This window comes from Oryza brachyantha, chromosome 1 (assembly GCF_000231095.2).
Source record: "Oryza brachyantha chromosome 1, ObraRS2, whole genome shotgun sequence".
Lineage (NCBI taxonomy): Eukaryota > Viridiplantae > Streptophyta > Magnoliopsida > Poales > Poaceae > Oryza > Oryza brachyantha.
In genome coordinates, this window is record NC_023163.2 from 1044552 (window position 1) to 1065049 (window position 20498).

Consider the following 20498-nt stretch of genomic DNA (forward strand, 5'->3'; position numbering starts at 1 on the left):
GAACGTGCAGGGTCATGTCAGTGACATGGATCGACGCTAATTGGCTGATTAATTTGCTGCCTGCCACACAGCAACCTAAACTAATTAAAGTACGTAGAAATCATGTTTCGGATTCTAGCTGAGCTTCTACACACAGCTTATTTTAAATCCAGAGATAGCTCTGCGTTGCCTGCGAGTCAAAACTTGAACGGAGATGCAGCAACCAGCTGGTCCTTTTGAACAGTTTCTTACTAATTAGCACTGATTACTTATAATTTTTGTCATAGTCTTGGCTCAGCTACCTCGTACGGCCAAACATTACATTTTTATCGTCACATCGATCGTACTGCATATATACATGTGACACACGTATATACTGACGGTAACAAATTAAAGGAGTATATCATATGTAGTGTAGTGCTACATTATACTATAATGTACGGTGGATCGATGCGAATCTCATACGAGATGTACGAGTGGAAAGTCAACCGTGTGATATCCACCGTCTCTACTCTGTGATCGTTTGAATTATGGCTAAAAATTATACTCAAATTTTATATCATAATAAATCACTTTAGGTTTATTTTAAATTAAATATTTTTAATTTTGGTTGTATTTATAGAATATGCCAAATTAGTTTAATTGAATACATCATATTAGTTTAATTGAACATATAAGATGCCAAATTAGTTTAATTGAATACATCATATTAGTTTAATTGAACATATAAGATGCCAAATTAGTTTAATTGAATACATCATATTTTGTACTATAGTTATTTTGAAAACGTTAGTATATTTTTTCCTACAAAATTAGTTAAATTTAAAGAGATGTGATTTATGATAGATAAAAAAATTATAATATAAAATGGAGTGAGCAGAGAAGTTAATAGAACGACAAAGCCTAAAATGAGAGGTTTGAACATCTTCTCAGTGAACCACACAACCTCTGTCACATAGAACAAGATCTCGTCTGCAGTAGCATGGGCTGTAGTGTAGTGAATTTGATATATCCCGTAATTATTGGATCGAAACCGATGACTGAGATTCAGAACAGTGACTTTCTGCATTAGATCTGGACGCGTATCACATATGAACATCAGAATAACGAGAGAAAGGTGCTAGACAACCGAGGAAACACTTGGTGTGAGAAATATTTATGATGAAAATGTCAAACACGAGTACGAAATTAACCACACGCTCCTGCCACTACACGTACCTGAAATAATCTAGTATCCCAATCGAGAAATCATGTGCATGTATCGGGACTCGACACTGCACCCAAGGTTCGGATTCGACCGTTTTTGTCTTTCAGTGTGCTAGATATTGATGCATCGAAGATTCCAAGCGATCTTGTAGTGTGCGATACAGTATACATTGACATTGCCACAATTAAAACAATTGTCACCAATCGTGTAGCACCTCCATGCATGACTGACCCATGAGACCAAATTAATGACCGCAACTTTGCATCATCTCAAATTAATTAGGTATTACTCCAATCCTCAAGTACATTTTAGAGTGCATGCTTTTTAAAAATATTTTGATTCAACTTTTGAAAATGATATGGCTAAAATTGTTTTCAACAAAATAGTTTGGAATTACTGAAAATTTGCTACTCCCTCCGTCCCATATTATATGAGATTTTGACTTTCTGTTTGTAATGTTTGACCATTCGTCTTATTAAAAAAATTGAAAATATTATTTATTTTATTTGTTATTAAAAATAATTTAAGTATTACTTATAAATTTTTATATTTGCACTAAATTTTTGAATAAGATGAATGGTTAAAAATTACGAGTGAATAGTCATAATCCCATATAATCTGGGACTGAGGGAGTGCATTTTTATGGGTTTTATACCACTGATTACTAATAACCAAACTAGTTTATCCATGGCTCTGCCGCTTTCCAAAATGTCATTTATTTGTAACTAGAGTCAGTAAAATGTTAGATCCATATTCTTTTTACCTTATTCATAGGATTACTAAAAGAACAGATTAGCTGTACCACGATTTGAGAAAAATGTTAAGATTATTTCCATTTTTAGAACTATTTGTTAAGATTATTTCTTAAAACATATAATTTATCTCTATAATCAAACAAATAATCCATGTCTATGATCTACTCAATAATCTAAATCAAACAGGGCATAACTAGTCAACTACTCTACAGAATACAACTGCCTATTGAGGACACATGCTTACACAACAACTTGTACACCATAGGAAGAAAAATGGATCGATCGATTGCATAACTATTGTTTATTTGTTTTGATAAAAAAGAATATAACAGTCCTACCTCTGCATCACATATAGTGATATAGATGTAGACAACCAACAAGTATCGATTACCTAATTACATAGCGAGGTGGATAAAGACAGATGGGCAAATTAATCATGAAGAACTGCGTTCCTAATTTTTCCAATTTGGGGACTTGAAAGAAAAACATGAACAATTTTATTCACAAAATGAATATGGTCCTTTTCCTTATCTGTGGAAAAGTGTCATTGACAAACATATAAGTCTAAGAAATATCATTTGATGAACGTGAGTTCTAAGAAATGCTATCGTACATATGAATGTCTCAGAAATGCCATTGCCGTTAGGTTTCCGTCCATTTTTTTTTGCCGTTAAACACATTGTGTTTACTATAGCACTTAACGGAAAAAGTTGACGAAACCCTAACGGGATGGCATTTTGTAGAACTCACACTCGTCGATGACATTTCTTATAATTAAGTGTTTGTCGATGATAGCTGAATGGTTGAACAGATGAATGATATGTAATTATTCAAAGATACAAATGAATGGATTAATTGTTATAAAGTAAGAAAACAGGTGTAAATCAGCATTATAAGAAAATCATATACATAAAGCTATCAAGAAATCGTAAATGTTCGAGAAGCATGCTCGTTAATCCATTCCACCACTTTGCACAAAATAACAGAGCCGCGGCAGAGTCCTCTTTTAGAATCCATGGCAGGATTAAAGGTTGCATTCCTTTATCCGATTTTTCTCTAGATTTTTAATTTTTTTTACATGTATGCTTTTCAAATGGTTAAATGGTGTATTTTTTTAAAAAAAGTTTCTTAGAGAAATTTATCATCTTATATTTATAAAATAGATTTTTATTTTTTAAAGGTAATTCCATCATTTATACCATTGAATAGGTTTCATGAAGGTTAGAGAATCTTTCATCTTCTGGGGTCGTCTTTTAACTTTTTAAAGAAAAAAGACCAAACGGAATATCTGCAAATAGAAAATAATTTAAATAAAAATTTTATCTGTAAATAGAAAATAATTTATAAATAAAAATTTTTATGTACGTGTCCATAGCGATCTAAGAGGCATGACTAAAAAATAAACAACGGTGAAAAAAATCTTTAAATTAATTTTAAATTAAATTGTCTTATAAATATAAATAAAAGAAAAAAAGATGGAAATTTTCATCTTCATCCAGGCATCCACAATGTTGTAAAAAACCAGGTACTAAGCATTAAATGACTCCTTACTACCTGGTATTAGCCATTGTGTTAGTAGTACATCGTTACAACCAGGTACTAGTACTACTGTCGGCAACAACAGAGTTGATTTCTGACAACAAATTTTAAATTGCAAGTGGCCGTTGCTGCTTCCAACCGTTGCTCCCCTCCCCAGCCAACCGTTGCATGGTCTGTGTTTGCCATCTTCATCCCCTACAAAAACAGAGATGGCTCAGGATTTCTTTCAATCAACACAAACACATTTTGTGAAACTTTGCTAGCTGAGGGCCTGAGATGGATCCCTCCAAGAGAGGTTCCATGAACTTGTTAAACCAAGGCTCCCCAAGCCAACATTCTAGCCAAAACTCCCCTCCTACTCAATTCCCCTCAACTTTCTCCCAATCACAATTTCCCCAATCCCCACATTTTACCCAAGCCTCACCACCTAATTTCCAAACATTCAACCCTTTTGGTCCTCCAGCCAACTATCACCTATATGGTAGTTCTCCTCCAAACTTTCAAGGTTTTCAGCAGCAAGCAAGCTGGTTACAATCTACACCAATAAGTTTTCAAGGTATTCGTCCTCAAGAAAGTTGGATGCACTCACCAAATCAAGTTGTTGGGTCCGCCTCATCTCATGGATCCGAATCAGCCTCTCAGTGCCCTGCAAGACAGGAAGAGAACAATTTGGTTAACATCGAAGAGTCAAGTGACAGTAGCCAGGAGACAGGGAGAAGAGGGACATGCGTCAACTGGACCGAAGAAGAAAACTTACGACTCCTCAGCTCTTGGTTGAATAACTCACTAGATTCTATAAATGGCAATGACAAGAAGAGAGAATACTATTGGAGGGAGGTTGCTGCAGAGTACAACAGTAATACATCTAGCAATAACCGCAAAAGGACAGTCGTGCAATGCAAGGCACATTGGGGTGGTGTTAAGAAGGACATTGCAAAATTTTGTGGAGCTTATTCTCGAGCTAGAAGAACCTGGAGCAGTGGATTCTCTGATGATATGATCATGGAGAAAGCCCATGCATTATATAAATCGGAAAACAATGATAAAACTTTCACATTAGAGTATATGTGGAGAGAATTAAAGGATCAACCAAAATGGCGACGGATACTTAAAGAGGACAGCAATAACAAGAGGACTAAGATTTCTGAATCTGGTGCATATACATCATCATCCAACCAAGAAACTGAGGAGGAGACCAGCCAAAAAGAGAAGCGTCCTGAAGGGCAGAAAAAAGCCAAAGCCAAGCTTAAAGGGAAGGGAAAAAAACCTGCACCGTCTCCTTTGGGGGACCAGCCATCTCAAGATTTTGTTCTCTTCAACGAAGCTGTAAAATTGAGAGCAGAAGCAGTGCTGAAATCTGCAGAAGCAACCACCAAATCAGCGGAAGCAAAGAAGGAACAAACTAGGATAGAGAAGTATCAGACATATTTAAAGTTGTTGGACAAAGACACTGCTAATTTTAGTGATGCAAAACTTAAGAGGCATGAAGCTGTCCTCGAAAAGCTAGCTACAGAACTTGCAGAAGAATAAAAGATCCCTAAGTTATGTTTGAACCCCTAGTACTTAGTGTGTCACTGTTTCATTAAGTTTAACTTGCTAGTAATATTTAGACATGTGATAGGTTTGTAGGGCAAGTAATTGTTGTATTGTGAACTCAGTGAACGATGAATGTAATATTTCACTAGTGAGAAGGCATATGAAGTGATAATATTTGTCCACAATAATAATATGTCTGAACCTTCTGCTCTGTAGTCTCTGATTTGTCCCATAACAACAGCAAATCGTTTCTTTAGCAGCCTGCAGAAAAATATACATTGATAATAATTAGCACAACATTTTATAATATGGTGGTTTGAATAGATAGAAAAGGAAGGTATGGTTGTTTAAAATCTAGCTGTTGGAATACATCCAAAAAGCAAGACATGGTTGTTTAAAATCTAGCTGTTGGAATACATCCAAAAAGCAAGACACAATTGTCTAAAATTTAGCTGTTGGAATACATCCAAAAAGAAAGACATGGCTGTTCAAAATCTAGCTGTTGGAAACTAGCTGTTGCAATGGAAGCAAAAGCAATGCATCAATGTTACACATAGCTAGCAGGATGAACCATATATAAATAAGACATGCACTTCAGGAAGACAACATTCCCCTTCCTTTCCTTCAGTTTCTTACCAACATAGCAACTCATCTTCAAAAAAGATGTCCACTGAGTCACAAGATAATTCTAGTCATTCCGATGAGTCCATCACTAGTGAGAAGCTTGAAGATATGACATGGGAAGAAATTAATGACCCTATGGAAGCTCAGCTTGAAGCTCGGTTGGAAGCTCAACTTGAAGCGAGATTGATGGCTCACCTAGCTGGTTGCTCTAATCAGCCGGGGGGCTACACAAGGAGGTACATTAGTAGAGATCATGAAGAGGACCACAACAGATTATTTGCTAAATATTTTTCTGAGAGTCCATTGTACACAGATGATCAGTTTCGGAGGAGATTTCGCATGAGAAGGCATATTTTTTTGCGCATTATACAAGCTCTTGGTGTTTGGTCTCCATATTTTCGTCTAAGGCGAGATGCATTTGGTAAGGTGGGTCTATCACCATTGCAAAAATGCACCGCTGCCATGCGAATGTTGGCATATGGTACACCGGCTGATCTTATGGATGAGACCTTTGGGGTTGCAGAAAGTACAGCAATGGAGTGCATGATAAATTTTGTTCAAGGTGTGCGGCATTTATTTGGTGAACAATATTTGCGCAGGCCTACCGCAGAGGATATTCAACGTTTACTTCAATTTGGAGAGGCGCATGGATTTCCTGGGATGTTGGGGAGTATTGACTGCATGCATTGGGAATGGCAAAGTTGTCCAGTTGCATGGAAGGGCCAATTCACACGTGGCGACTATGGAGTACCCACTATTATGCTTGAAGCAGTTGCTTCTTTAGATTTATGGATTTGGCATGCTTTCTTTGGTGCTGCTGGTTCAAACAATGATATTAATGTGTTGGACCAGTCCCCATTATTCACTGAAATGATACAAGGAAGAGCACCTCTTGTTCAGTTTACCATCAATGGTACACAATATAACATGGGATACTATTTAGCTGATGGAATTTATCCGGAGTGGGCTGCATTTGCCAAATCAATCACCAGGCCCCAAAGTGCTAAGCACAAATTATATGCGCAGCGTCAAGAATCAGCAAGAAAAGATGTGGAAAGAGCCTTTGGGGTTTTGCAAAAACGTTGGGCCATCATACGTCACCCGGCGCGTATTTGAGAAAGGGAAGAGCTTGCAGATATAATGTATGCATGCATTATTTTGCACAACATGATAGTTGAGGATGAGAGAGGTTCATATGATATACCGGATGACAATACATATGAACAAGGGCAGTATTCTCCTCAAATGACAGGGCTTGACCATGGACCAATATATGGATTTCAAGAGGTTTTAGAGCAAAACAAGGCTATCCATGACCGACAAACACATCGGCGTCTGAAGGGAGATTTGATAGAGCACGTGTGGCAGAAATTTAGTGGTCAGCAACAATAAGATTAGATTTTAATAGTTCCATATCAACCTTGTATTTTACTAGTTTGATTTGTCTTTACCAATTTAGAATCTAAATGTTTGCTTCCAGAAGTACTTGTATTTGTATGTCAAATGTATTACTTTTTATCAGATACGTATTCTAATAGGGACTATGTACACTAGTTATCTTGCAATACCTACAAAAATGGATTGCCTTTTATTTCTGAAGAACTATATATATGTTCTGTATACAGCTAGTAGCCTGAAGAAAATAGGAGAGCAAAACTACCAATAGAGAGGCAAAATGTGGTTCCTTTTTCCTGAAAAAAATTAAACACGAAACAACTGCGTTGATGCATAGCAACAGGCTTACTTACACTAACACAAATGCACTGGTGTCAAGTATACTCCCCTGCAGCTAGCTGATCGAGAAACGATAATCAGCTAGAGCCCAGACAAACATATACTCCGCTAGCTATATCGAATATTGTTGAAGTTTTCAGATTAATCGAACTCCGATGCTTACTTTCGATTAGTGTTGCAAGAATTAAACATAATTATATCTCATCATCATGTAGCTTGTATTTTTGAGAAAAAAAAACAGTCGGTTGCTGTTAACAGGCCGGCAACATAGCAAATAGATATATTTTGGATGGCAAAAGAGTTAAATTAAATTTTCTGCAACATAATATTTAGCAAGAACATAAAAGGTTAGTGCTAGCTACATATGTTCCTGATATAGAAGGTTAATGTAGCTACCTGTTTTAAACTGCTATATGCAGGGCTCTTATAAAGTGGGGAAAACTAGTGTTGTGTTCTTTACTTGGATAGAAGCACGAACCATAACACAGATCAAACGGTAAAACAACTGTCCGTGATTAAACAAAAAAAATATATCCACACAATTATAGCAACTCCGACCGTGATTAAACAAAAAACCTATCCACATAGTTATAGCAACTCCGATTCTCATAAACTGAACTAGAAAAAAGAACATATGCAACATCAAAAGAGAGGTGCATGGTACAATATTTATCATGCAACCACATACGCTATTCTATTACTTAAATCACAAGCATAGGGGTTAGTTGGCCTTACAGTTGGTCTCTTGCAGCTCCGTCGCGGATCTCCGCAGGAGGATATGAAGCCCAAGCTGATCACACACCAGAGAAGATGACCTCCTCAGTCTCCGGTCGGGCTGAAGCACCAGTCCGCCATAAGGGAGGTGGCTTGCAGCGTCAGGCAGCGGGGATAGCGGCAATGGATGAAGGGGAAAGTGTCGCCTGATTGCAGAGTAGGAAGGATTTGCGACGTCGGATAGAGGGGATTGCGGGGTTGGGTGGCGGAGAGGAACCCGACATCGGTGGAGGGACGGAGGGGTTTGTGCCGTCGATTTTGGGGGAGGGGGAGCGGATTGCCGGATGGATAGTGGGGACGGAGGGGTTGCCGGCGCCGGCCAGTGGCACCGTGGCAGAGTAGGAGAGGATTTTACGGCGGCGGAGAAGGAGATTGCTGTGCCGGTGGAAACAACGAGAGAGGAATCGGGGATCGATCTGGCTAGAACTCGCGCGAAGGAACTGAGCGCTGATTTTTTTTTTAACCTGTAGACCCCACCTTACTGCCCCTCACCGAGATAAACATTGTGGATGGGGTCTCCTCCTACTGCCGCCTGTTACTAGGTCCCACGCTAATACCCATGTTGATAATATACATTGGTGTTGCTCTAACCCAGCCACCTGCTACGCATGCACCCACATGAACGATTTTTTATAGTAAGGGGAAACAACTTGTTTGAAACAGACAGCTAGCTACACACGTACTATACGTCGTCAGAGAAGTGCTCCAAAGGTCGGCAGTGGAGGACGGCGAATCTATGTGTAACTTCCCCGGTTTCGCACCACTGTAGGATCGATGCATGTTAATTTCAGGACTTGATCAATTCAATCCTCAAGTGACGTGTTCAAACTTTAGCCAAAATTATCTTTTGATTCTGACTGGGATCAAGAGAATGTCAAAATCAACATATCTGACAGAGAAGTAGGCAAATTAAGGTCGACCGTGCAAAGCGAATTATTGGCCACGGACTCATTATTCAGAGTAATCAGTGATATGTCAACAGTAAGAGAACAATGCATCTGCACATATACACAAGATTTATTGCTGTGTTGTTCGTAAGATTTCTCCAAAAGCAGGATCAATGAATCTACCATCATTCATCAAAAGAATAATTAAAAAAAACACAGACACACGGTGTTTTGATTAGTGTTGAAGCAATCATAATTCGACGCTGACGCTGTGCCTTAATTTCATCTAGTTAGCATCTCATTTTATACATGGCCGCAATTCTGCTACTTGGAACCAAACTCTAAAAATTTTGTCTAGCATATCGCCCATGCGTTACAACGGAACTTTATTAAAAAAATATCATTAGCATGTAATAAGTAGAGTTAATAAAAATAGTTTGATATATATGTCTTAATTACTTTTTCTTTTAAAAAATAGGAGGGAGTTGGTAGTGAGTAGGTGACAGATTCACTACCACCCACCACGACTACTCATCTTTACACTAGTATAGATACGTAGTATGTGCCTGCATAACCATTCTCAAAACAAAGGCAGCGCTTGATCATATTGTCACGCCCAGAAATTCCTCACACGAATTTCTGAATTTAATTGTGTACTAAATCCCTGTCCAGGACCAGCCAGGGTACAAAAAAGACAATGTTAATTACATAACCATCGTTCTTAGAAACAACTGAAAATTACACTTATTTTAGCGAAAATGCAGCGGAAAGAAAAACAAAGGGTAGACTAGCTCCAGCGGGTACGGCTCCAGTCCACAGGCAACACTTCGACGGCGGAACAGCTCACTCCAGAGAGGCACCTCCATCGGACTCTGCTTCTAGCTCTGGGTTGGGAAAGTTAAGCAAAGCTGAGTACAAACCACCGTACTCAACAAGTAACACGGACAAGGGGAGAATAAATGATGCAACGGGATCTACAAGGACAGGCTAGGGATAGTTGCGATAAGACAGCAGTTTAAATAAATAACAGAGCTTAAAGAATAAAGGTAATTAAGAACAGTAAAACATAAATAAAATAAGCAGTTGTAAAGTACCACAACACTGTTCAACGTTACACCACGTTGCAACAGGCCCAACCACTACTCAACGTTACACCACGTTGCAGTAGTCCCGAGTGAAAACCAATTACTCAAGTTATTAAAGGTTTACTAATCACAGTGAAGCTGGGAGTTCGCCCGTAACCGTGGGCACGGCTATTCGAATAGTTTATACTCTGATCAGAGGTGTACTACTGTACCCACAAGACACGACTCCACTACACTTGAACGTGCGCCGACATACCACCACGTCATACCGGAAAGGAGACCGTGATAGGACCCATTACACAACCCTCCCTATTTAATCGCACCACACTTCAGGTTTCACCCCCTCCTTTACACCAAGTCGGGCAGTCCCCTCTTGTGCCTTGGTAGATCCGGAAGCAGGAGAAGCTTTCGTTACACCACGATTGCCCGTCCATACTCCATCACGCCTACCCTTGCCTGGGTACGTCAAATAGTTCGAAGTCATGCTCCAAATCCCACCTTACCCATTTCGGCATGTGGTTAGCACTTAATTACTTCCAGGGTTTCCCGTGAACCGGTCCTTAATTACCATGGGTGCGACTCTCAAAACCATGCACCCACAGCCCACCATTATCAATATTTTAGTTGACATTAACCCGAACCGGGTAGTGAATCAATATCTGAGCTATTCAGAACTAAGCATGATTAAATGTGATCCCATGAGCTATTTGTTCTAAGCATGGCTAAGCATTAACCTAGGCCTAATTCTAGTCAATTTACCCCTGGTCCAGCAATGAATAAAGTTGGATAAACAACGGCATAATAATAAGGTTTACCCGAAAATAGCATAAAGTAAGTACTTTAATTAAAACAATGCATATTTGAAATAAATAAACGGGGAATTTGCAATAATGGGTTCAATATGTTCAAGGATGAGTGTCACTTGCCTTGCTCTGGCCCTTGGGGAACTTCGGCGACGATCTCGAAGTAAACCGGCTCTTCAGCGGGGTCCGAATCTAGGCGACAGAGCACAAAAATAAATAAAACAGGCACAAACTCTACTGAAACAGCAAAAGAAACTATTTTTAATGGATTCTTGATAATTTTATGAATTTAATGAAATTTGAATGGACCTAAACGGAGACTAGATGAATTACTTATGAATTTTAGAAGTTTTCTGGGTTTTTAGCTAAACAGAAAAGTCCTAAATCAATTATTGCGCAATTAATGGGGCTGCTGACGTCAGCGAGGAGAGAGGAAGCTGACGACTGACAGGTGGGAACCACCTGTCGGTGAGAGAGAGGGAGAGGGAGAGACTGACACGCGGGACCCACGGGAGGAGAGAGGAAGGAGGGGCGCGGGGGGGACTGACGGGTGGGGCCCACTCGTCAGCGAGAGAGGAACAGAGCAGAGCGCGGCTCGGGCGGACGGCGGCGACCGGCGGGAGCGGCGGGCGACGCGGCGGCGGCGGCGCACGGCGACGGCGGCGCGACGGCGACGGCGCGACGGCGACGACGGCCGGGGCGGCGACGCACGGGCGCAACCCGGCAGACCAGCGGCGACGGCGGCTGGCGAGCAGCGTCGGCACGGCACGCGCGGGCGCAAGCAACGGCGGCCAGACGTCGGCGACGACGACCACGGCAGCCGGCGGGAGCGGCGAGCTTCGGTCTCGTCCGGCGACGGCGCGCGACTCGGCGGCGGTCGGCCGGAAAGGGGGAGAAAGAGGGGAGGAGGGTGCGGGTGCTCACCGGCGGCGGCGAGGGCGCGGGCGGGTCAGCGAGACCGAGGCGGAGGTGGCGACGCGGGTGGGTGCGGGAGATCGGCGGTGGCGGCGGAGATCGATCGGCGGCGGCGAGGCGACCGGGCGCGACGGCGACGGCGCGACGGAGGAATGCGCGGCGTGGGGACGCTCACCGGCGACGACGAGGATGGCGACCGGTCGGCGACAGCGGCGCGGAGGTGATGACGCGGCTGGACAGCGGCGAAGGCGTCCGACGGCGAAGTTGCGCGGCAGCGGCGAGAGGCAGCAGCGCGGCGGCGACTCGGGCGGACGGCGGAAAGTGAGCGACGGCGCGCGGCGGCTCGGGATTTATAGGGTGGCGGCACCGGCTAGGGCGGGCGGAGGTTGGAGACCGAGTCGGCGACGGCGCGGTCTCGGCGGCGGCGGTTGCGGCGGCGGCGGTTGCGGCGACGGCGCGGAGTCCGGCTCGGACGCGGCGCGGCGCGGGCGCGGCGGGCGAAGCAGTCACTGACAGGTGGGCCCTACCTGTCAGTGGCGCGAGAGAGAGGAGGGAGGCGGCGCGGACTCGCGGCGCGGGCGTCGCGGCGAGCTGGGCCGAGCGGCGGCCCAGGTGGGAGCGCGCGCGGGCGGAGGGAAGAGGCCGGCGCGGCTGGTCTGGCCGAGGAGGAGTGGGCCGGCTCGGCTGGGCCGGCCCGGGAAGAAAAAGAAAAAGAAAAGGAAAAAGAGAGGGAGGAAAATTGGACTTGGCCCAATTTGAGAAGGAAGGGAAAAAGAAAGGAAAAAGGAGGGAAAAAGGAAAACCCCACTTTTGCCGAGTTTTAAATTAATTTGTTTGGCCAAATTTTATACTTCTGCAATTTAAATTTAAATCATGTTAGTCGATTTGCGAGCCTCGATTTAATTGAATTAATTCCTTTTAGAGGGATTTTTCCTGAGTTAATTAAGCCAATTGTTATTTACGGATTTCTTTTTACGATTTAGGCTTAGGACGAAACTCCGGGTGTGACAAACCTACCCCCTTAAACGGAATCTCGATCCCGAGATTCGGAGGCACTGGCGAAGAGGTGCGGATGGGCGACCTTGAGCTCATCTTCTCTTTCCCATGTCGCTTCTTCTTCTGAGTGGTGACTCCACTGAACTCTGCAGAATCTGATCACACGGTTCCGAGTCTTCCTTTCACTGGTTTCTAGAATCCGTGCTGGCTTCTCCACATAAGTTAGATCTTCCTGCAGATCGATGTGCTCAGAGTTGGTCTGTTCCTCAGGCACACGGAGACACTTCTTGAGCTGCGACACATAGAACACGTCATGGATTCCGGCCATGTTAGCGGGGAGTTCCAACTGATACGCAACTTCTCCCCTGCGTTCCACTATCCGGTATGGTCCCACGAAACGTGGTGCCAATTTTCCTTTGGTCTGAAACCGGTGCACTCCTCGCAAAGGTGTGACGCGGAGGTACACATAGTCTCCTGCTTCGAAGGCTAGGTCCCTTCGACGATTATCTGCATAACTCTTCTGTCGGGTTTGAGCTGTTTTCAACCTTTCACGGATTATTCTGACCTTCTCTTCGGCCTAGCTTAGAACTTCAGTCCCAAAAACTTGGCGTTCTCCTGTTTGATCCCAGAAGAGGGGTGTACGACACTTTCGCCCATACAATGCTTCAAAAGGTGCCATCTGCAGACTGGCTTGATAACTGTTGTTGTATGAGAACTCTGCATACGGTAGGTTCTTATCCCACGTTCCACCAAAGTCGAGAGCGCAAGCTCTGAGCATATCTTCAAGAATCTGATTTACCCTCTCTGTCTGACCATCTGTCTGTGGATGATAAGCCGTACTAAAGTTCAGTCGGGTTCCCAATTCTTCCTGTAGCTTCTGCCAAAACTTTGAAGTAAACTGACTCTCTCGGTCAGAAACGATCTTCTTAGGTACTCCATGTAGACACATGATCCTAGCCAAGTAAATCTCGGCTAATCTTTTCCCCGAGTAGGTAGTGTGAACTGGTATGAAATGAGCGACCTTTGTCAATCGATCAACAATTACCCAAATCGAGTCATGACCGGCAGCGGTCCTTGGTAAACCAGTGATGAAATCCATCCCGATTTCTTCCCACTTCCATTCTGGAATCTGGAGAGGTTGCAATAGTCCTGCTGGCCTTTGGTGTTCTGCTTTGACTCGTTGACAAACATCGCACAAGGCGACGTATTCTGCAATTTCTCTCTTCATACTGACCCACCAAAACTTTTCCTTGTGATCCTGATACATCTTGGTACTCCCGGGGTGAATAGAGTACTGGGTTTGATGAGCTTCTTGGAGTATCAACTCCTTTAACTCCTTGTCATCTGGTACGCACAACCTGTTTCCCATCCAGATTGTCCCATGTTCATCTTCCGAAAAATCTCGAGCTTTACCAACTCGCATGTTTTTCTTTAGCTCGGCTATCTCCGGATCATTTGCTTGGGATTGGCGAACTTGATCCATCAAAGTAGGCTGTGCTTGTAGAGCTGCCACAAAGCCTTCTTCGACCAAACCCAAATTTAGTCGTTCAAACTCCTGTTGCAACTGCTCACAAACTTCTGTTGTTACCGTAACATTGCAGTAATTCTTCCGGCTCAAAGCATCTGCAACTACATTTGCTTTGCCTGGATGGTAATGGATACTTAAATCATAATCCTTGATCAATTCCAACCATCTTCGCTGGCGGAGATTCAGATCCGGTTGTGTAAAGATATACTTTAAACTCTTATGATCCGTATATACTTCACACTTGTTACCGATCAAGTAGTGTCGCCAAATCTTTAGAGCATGCACCACAGCTGCTAGTTCCAAATCATGAGTCGGGTAGTTACCCTCATATGGTCTCAACTGACGAGAGGCGTAAGCAACCACCTTTCCTTCTTGCATTAGCACACATCCCAGTCCTGATCTGGATGCGTGTAACATCCCAGCCCAAGGCTTAATAGGATTTGATAGATACTGATACTCATACCAACAAGTTGCAACTTCTTTTCCGGAAGCTTATCTCGAGAGAACTCCAAGGTTGGGAAGTCATTTCACGGGTGCGCATGAGTGAGGACAAAGTGCGCAGAAAAGACATGTGTGTTGGTTGTGTGAGGGAAGTTTTGATGTCCTAGAGCACAGGCCCGACCTAGGGGGGTTCCTAGGGTTGGGGTGTGATACATATTCACGCTGCAAACCATCAAAACTACAGAACCCAAATTTATTAAGTACAAATATTATAAAAGATAGTGTAATACCTTGTATTACGGGATAGAATAGCCGCGTTCGGCCGGAGTGCTACTAATTTAGATTCATTTCTTTTTTACATGCATGCTTTCCGAACTGCTAAACTTTTTTTATAAATATTTTCTATAGGAAAGTTGCTTTAAAAACCATATTAATGTATTTTATATTTTTTAATTAAAAATTAATTAATTATGTACCAATATATTATTATGTCTCTACGCGGATAAGTTAGTCTCGCGCCGAACGCGGCGTAAGTATATAATCTGACTTACAAGCTTTATGTTTGCTCGATCCAAAATTTAATATACTCCCTTTATTTTAACATATAGTTAATATTGGATTTTGAGATGGTGTTTGAGATGCTACTTTCACCAATTGAAGTAAATAAAAAGGCTGATGTTTTGGTTTTTCTTATTATTAATAATAGTCAAAGTTTAAAGTGTTGGTTTGGCACTATTCTAAAAATAACTATATTTAAAAAGCGGAGTGATGTCTTTTTTTGTTTGAACTGACTTGATAACAATAGAGAAGACGACCTCATTCATCGTTTTGTCTTCGGAAGCAACAACTCTTCGAAATAATATAATATAAGAGCGGTACAGTAGCAGACTATAAGTTGGCTGTAAATATATTTTAATAAGATAAGAGAGGATAAAGAATGAGCTATAAATTTGTAGCTAACTACAGCACGGATTCCAAGACACGACGTGTGTATAACAGGATATAGTAGTATATGTTTTATAGATAACTACTGTATGAATTAGCTATTAGATTGACTATAGATGTAATAGAGCTAGTATGTGTAGTATGTGGGTATACTATTGTTGAACTTGCTCTAATGCGTTCTATTTTTTTTCTTGTATGCATGGCCTTAATTAAATGGGGGTGTGGTTAATCACATGGGCTTGACAGGCCCGTGGGATTATTGTTTCAGGGTTGGCCCAGCTGCTGTTACGAAAAGCAGAACGTTGACCATTGTCGACGACGACTGATGGACAGCGTTACCTCTATTTCTTTTTTCAAATTTCGAGGATTAGTTTATTATAAGATCATTTTACCATCCTTAAAAATTTATCTCGAGATACTATATTAAATATAGTATAAAAATTAGTATCTTAAAATAACATATATCTTAAGGATAGTAATAAAAAACTTTGTTATGATTAGTTTTCAAAGTTTACTTATAATTTACTTTAAAAAAATCGATTGCGCAACACAATAAACACACAAAAAAAGTACCTTTTATATGAAAATCGCTATAGGCTAGCGGTGGGAACGCCGGCCAAAATTTTATTGATGCTGGAGAGTTCACTATGCCACACATACAATAAACTACAAATGCTACTGTAGCCGCATGGGGATAGCCATGGCCAACAAGAAGCAGCAAATACCCGGCTCAAATGCACAACCTGACAATCGAGTGGTAAATTTTAATTTGGACAACATCACTTTCAAACCAACGGAAAAAGGCTTAATTAGAGTAGTTTATCCTGGTGAGTCATCTTGATTTCCTCATCAATCACCAGGCGCAGTAGATCGAGTGTGTCGTGGTCACCATTTCGTCAGCTTGAGTGGCCTGATCATAGCGTTGTCCTCGTGATCCAGGATCTGCAGGCATGTCAGATTATAAAATGAATCGGATTAGGTATATATGTCAGGCGTGATGGGATTATGATAATAATTATGATTCTTTATCATCCTTACAAAATACTTATAAAATTTCGGTATCTTAAACATGTATGCATTGTATGTCAAGTTACTAAACTTTTATACTGAAAAATATAATATCTTGAAGTATTTTTTGATGATAATAAAAAAAACTCTAGTAATTAAGTACGTGGCACTTACGTGGCAATGGTAGACGAACCCTGGCTCGGTGGTGGCGTCGAAGGGGTAGAACTGGTTGGTCTCCACGAGCAAGAACGCCACCACCACCGACGTCACGAAGTTCGGCGGCACCTTCACCACGTTCTTCCACGTCTTCTCCTCCTCTGGCACCGGCAACGTGGCGCCGACGGCGTGCTGGAGGAGGTTGCACGTGTTCGTGTTGTTGTTCTTGATCATGCAGTCCTTGAAGGTGAGGGGGTCGATGAGCTCCCTCATCTGGATGGCCTGGAGCGTGCCGAGGTGGACGTGCAGCGGGTGGTTGTCACCGGTGAGGTTGATCACGTGCCACAGCTCCGTCGTCCCCGACCTTGGCGTCTCCGTCACCGGGTCCTCTAGGCGGAGCCCGTTGATGTACAGATTCATCGTCTTGTTGTCTGTGGTCATATTCTCGTACAGGACGATGTACCTCGTCATCATCGTCGGCGGGAGTGCAGACACGTTTGCGTACGGCACGCCGTGTTCTGGCACCTTGGAGTTGTCTGGCGTGTCGTCGAGCTGTCCGTAGGGGGCAACGTTGAACTTCATCACCTTGCCATCGAGATTCGGGTCTGGGGCGGTGCCGTTCAGCCCATACGGGTAGGGCGCCGAGTTGAGCAGCTCGATCTCGGTGGCCGTCGGCGCGAGGGAAAAGTCGACGACGACGTCGAAGATCTCGGCCGGTGAGAGGACGAGGTGGGACACAGTGACCGGCGCGAAGAGGTAGGAGGAGTCGGCGGCAATGACGTGGAAGGGGAGGCCGTTGGAGAACCTGATGTCGAGGTAGCGCGCATTGCAGGCGTTGAGGATGCGGAGGCGATAGCGGCGGCGATGGACGTTGAGGTAAGGCCATGCCTTGCCGTTGACGGTCATGGTCATGCCGAAGTACTCCGGCTGCCACTGCGGGTGGATGTCGGGCAACGTGCCTGTTGTGTTCATGAAGATGGAGCCATTCTCGTAGAATTCGCGGTCGGCGATGACGAGGTGGAGGTCGAATTCGCCGGAGGGGAGGTTCATGGGGATCTCGATCTCTGGCTTCTCGATGATGTAGGCGGCGAGGAGACCGGCGAGGAGGCTGGCGCGGGTGAGGCCGAGGGCGTGGTCGTGGTACCACAGGTTGCCCGGCGCCTGCACGTTGGGGTAGCGGTAGGTGGTCCGCGTCCACGCTGGGCCCGTCTCGTTGAAGTCACGGGTGAACCAGGCGAAGGCGCTGCCGTCATACTCCGGCGGGTGGGCGCCGCCGTGGAGGTGGACGACGGTGGGGACGCCGCCTTTCGTGGCTTTGGCGACGGGTACGGAGGGGTCCCACGGGAGGATGTGGGCGTCGGGGAGGTGGTTCTCCCACTTGACGTCGAGCCACACGCCCTGCCGCGCCACGATGGTCGGCCCTGGGAACGTCGCCGTCTCCAGCGACTGCCCGTATACGAACACCGGCGTCTCGTTCATCTGGCTGTGGAATTTCTGCATGCACAAAAGCGTCCCATTTTAAATTTATGTTTATATTTATATTTGAGAGTAGATTTTATAGAACCGTAGCTACTTTAATCAAACTATTACAAAATTATTCATTTAACGGCATGTAATTAAAAAAATACATTGTTATATATGTCCTTAATTTCGTAGTTTTACGATAGTTTGATCAAACTACCTTTAGTTTTATAAATTTACTGGTATAAATTTAAAATTTTATTTTACATTTCTATCAGATAAACTGGATTGGGCTGCGGCCCAATCATCCACCACTAGGCCGAATCAGAGCCCGCCGTAGAATAACCATGTTCAGAAACAGCCAGAATTCTGCTATTCATCGAACAGGTCATTCTGATTCCAGTGAAAAAAAAAATCTATCGAGCAGAATTAAGCCGGAATATAATTAATCCTTCTTCCTTGTAAATAATCGGGTAATTAACTATGAATCTTACGTGCACATACTAATTTAATTTAAGTGAGTAATTAAGGCATACGTACCCAAGTCTTCTGGTACATGCCGATGGTGAGGTTGGTCGGCACGGGAATAATGCCGTTCCACAGGTCGTACCCTTGGATCCTGGCCATCTGCGGCAGCGGGTCCAGGTACTTGGTCAGGTTCAACGTCGTCATCACCGGCCGCCGCCGCCGCGCCGCCGGCGACGGATCCTCCTCCGCCGCCGGCGGTGCCGTGTACTCGTCGGGGTCATCCGACCCCCAGCCCCAGCGGCTCTTGCCAATCACGCTGCAGATGTAGCTAGGGATCAACGACGAGTCGCTCCTGCAGTTAAGCATGGACATCACCGTGTCCCATTGGCTGCCTCTTCTTGGTTCGTCCCTGGCGGCGGCCACGGCGGCGACGACGGCCGCCGCCAACAGCAACACGGCGGCCAGCTGCTGAATCCTCCGACCCATCTGCACGCACGCAGCCATCAGCGACACAAATTAATTAACCAATACACTTACTGATCTAATCAAGCTGTGATCTCAGCTTCTTGCCTTAGCTTAGCTAGCTAGCTGGAGAGGGGCATGCAGAGGATGATTAATGGAGGAGATGGAAAGAAAAGAAAGATTAGCCAAGCTAGCTAAGATCAGCAATGGCGCGCGTGTGGCTGACACACACGAGGCACACGACTGATGCTCTATGCTCTTGAGGGTACTGCTATTTATAGGATGTTTGAGCAAGGTGAAGGGCTAATTACTGGTCTGAGATTGAGAGGTCAGTGTCATGGTCATGGATCGATCGATGATGCTAATTGGCTCATTAATTTGCTGGGGTTGGCCAACACAGCAACCTAAACTAGCTAGTCGCCGATTCTAGCTAGCTTCTTCTACACACGGCCCGTTTTAAACTTAAATAAGAGATGACGCTGTTGAGCTCTGCGACTGCAAGATACATGGTCAATACTTATACACTTTTGTTATGGATCAAACGTTTGATTTTTTCTGTCAAACATGCGTGTAATGTATGGAGCTGAGAGAAGGACGTGTATAAGCCTTTTGACTTATGTGCACGTCTTCAGATTATCATTCAACAGTAGTAACGGGTTTGAACGATGGAATTAAAATTTTTAAATATTTGATCGTTAGGCGGACCCATACTTATAATTTGCCTTAATCTTGGCTCTGTTTCCTCGTCACATCGATCGTGCATACACGTGACAACTGACGGTAACAAAGTAATAAATCATGCACTATACCCACTCCATCCCAAACTATAGAAATACCCAAACTATAAACATTTCTAAATTATTTAGCTAAGATTAAGGCTAATAAAAACATACTTTCTTGCCCCTTAATGAATAAGTATATAAGACCACGTAGTTAAGATAGGAATAAATTTAAATAAAAAGTGATTAACGTTAATAGTGCTAGAAATCCTTATACTGTACAAGTTCTTATATTTTGGGACATATTGGGATAAAGGGTACGCCATACTATTAATGTGAATCCTAGATGTACCATAGTTGAGTCAACCGTGTGATATCAACCAAAAAGATGAAACTCATATTGGCAAAGGGAAATTAATTAATGAATAAATCTTATATATGTGTTGTTAGCGGTTTAAAAGCAACAACTGAAAATA

General features: G+C 43.3%; 1 protein-coding gene and 1 long non-coding RNA gene across 2 annotated transcripts; both read right to left on the reverse strand.

Annotated features, from left to right (window-relative positions):
* Window positions 1-3442: 3442 nt before the first annotated feature.
* Window positions 3443-8588, reverse strand: LOC121053275. Its single transcript, XR_005810986.1, has 5 exons — window positions 8110-8588; window positions 5219-5277; window positions 4748-4837; window positions 4070-4126; window positions 3443-3675 (listed from the first exon to the last, which is right to left on the reverse strand). It is a non-coding gene; the product is annotated as an uncharacterized LOC121053275 (long non-coding RNA).
* Window positions 8589-16599: 8011 nt separating this feature from the next.
* Window positions 16600-19327, reverse strand: LOC102701875 (multicopper oxidase LPR1 homolog 5-like). The gene is made up of 3 exons (XM_040520111.1): window positions 18914-19327; window positions 16931-18406; window positions 16600-16690 (listed from the first exon to the last, which is right to left on the reverse strand). The coding sequence occupies exons 1-3, from the start codon at window positions 19325-19327 to the stop codon at window positions 16634-16636; spliced, it is 1947 nt and encodes a 648-aa protein (XP_040376045.1). The 3' UTR covers window positions 16600-16633.
* Window positions 19328-20498: the final 1171 nt, after the last annotated feature.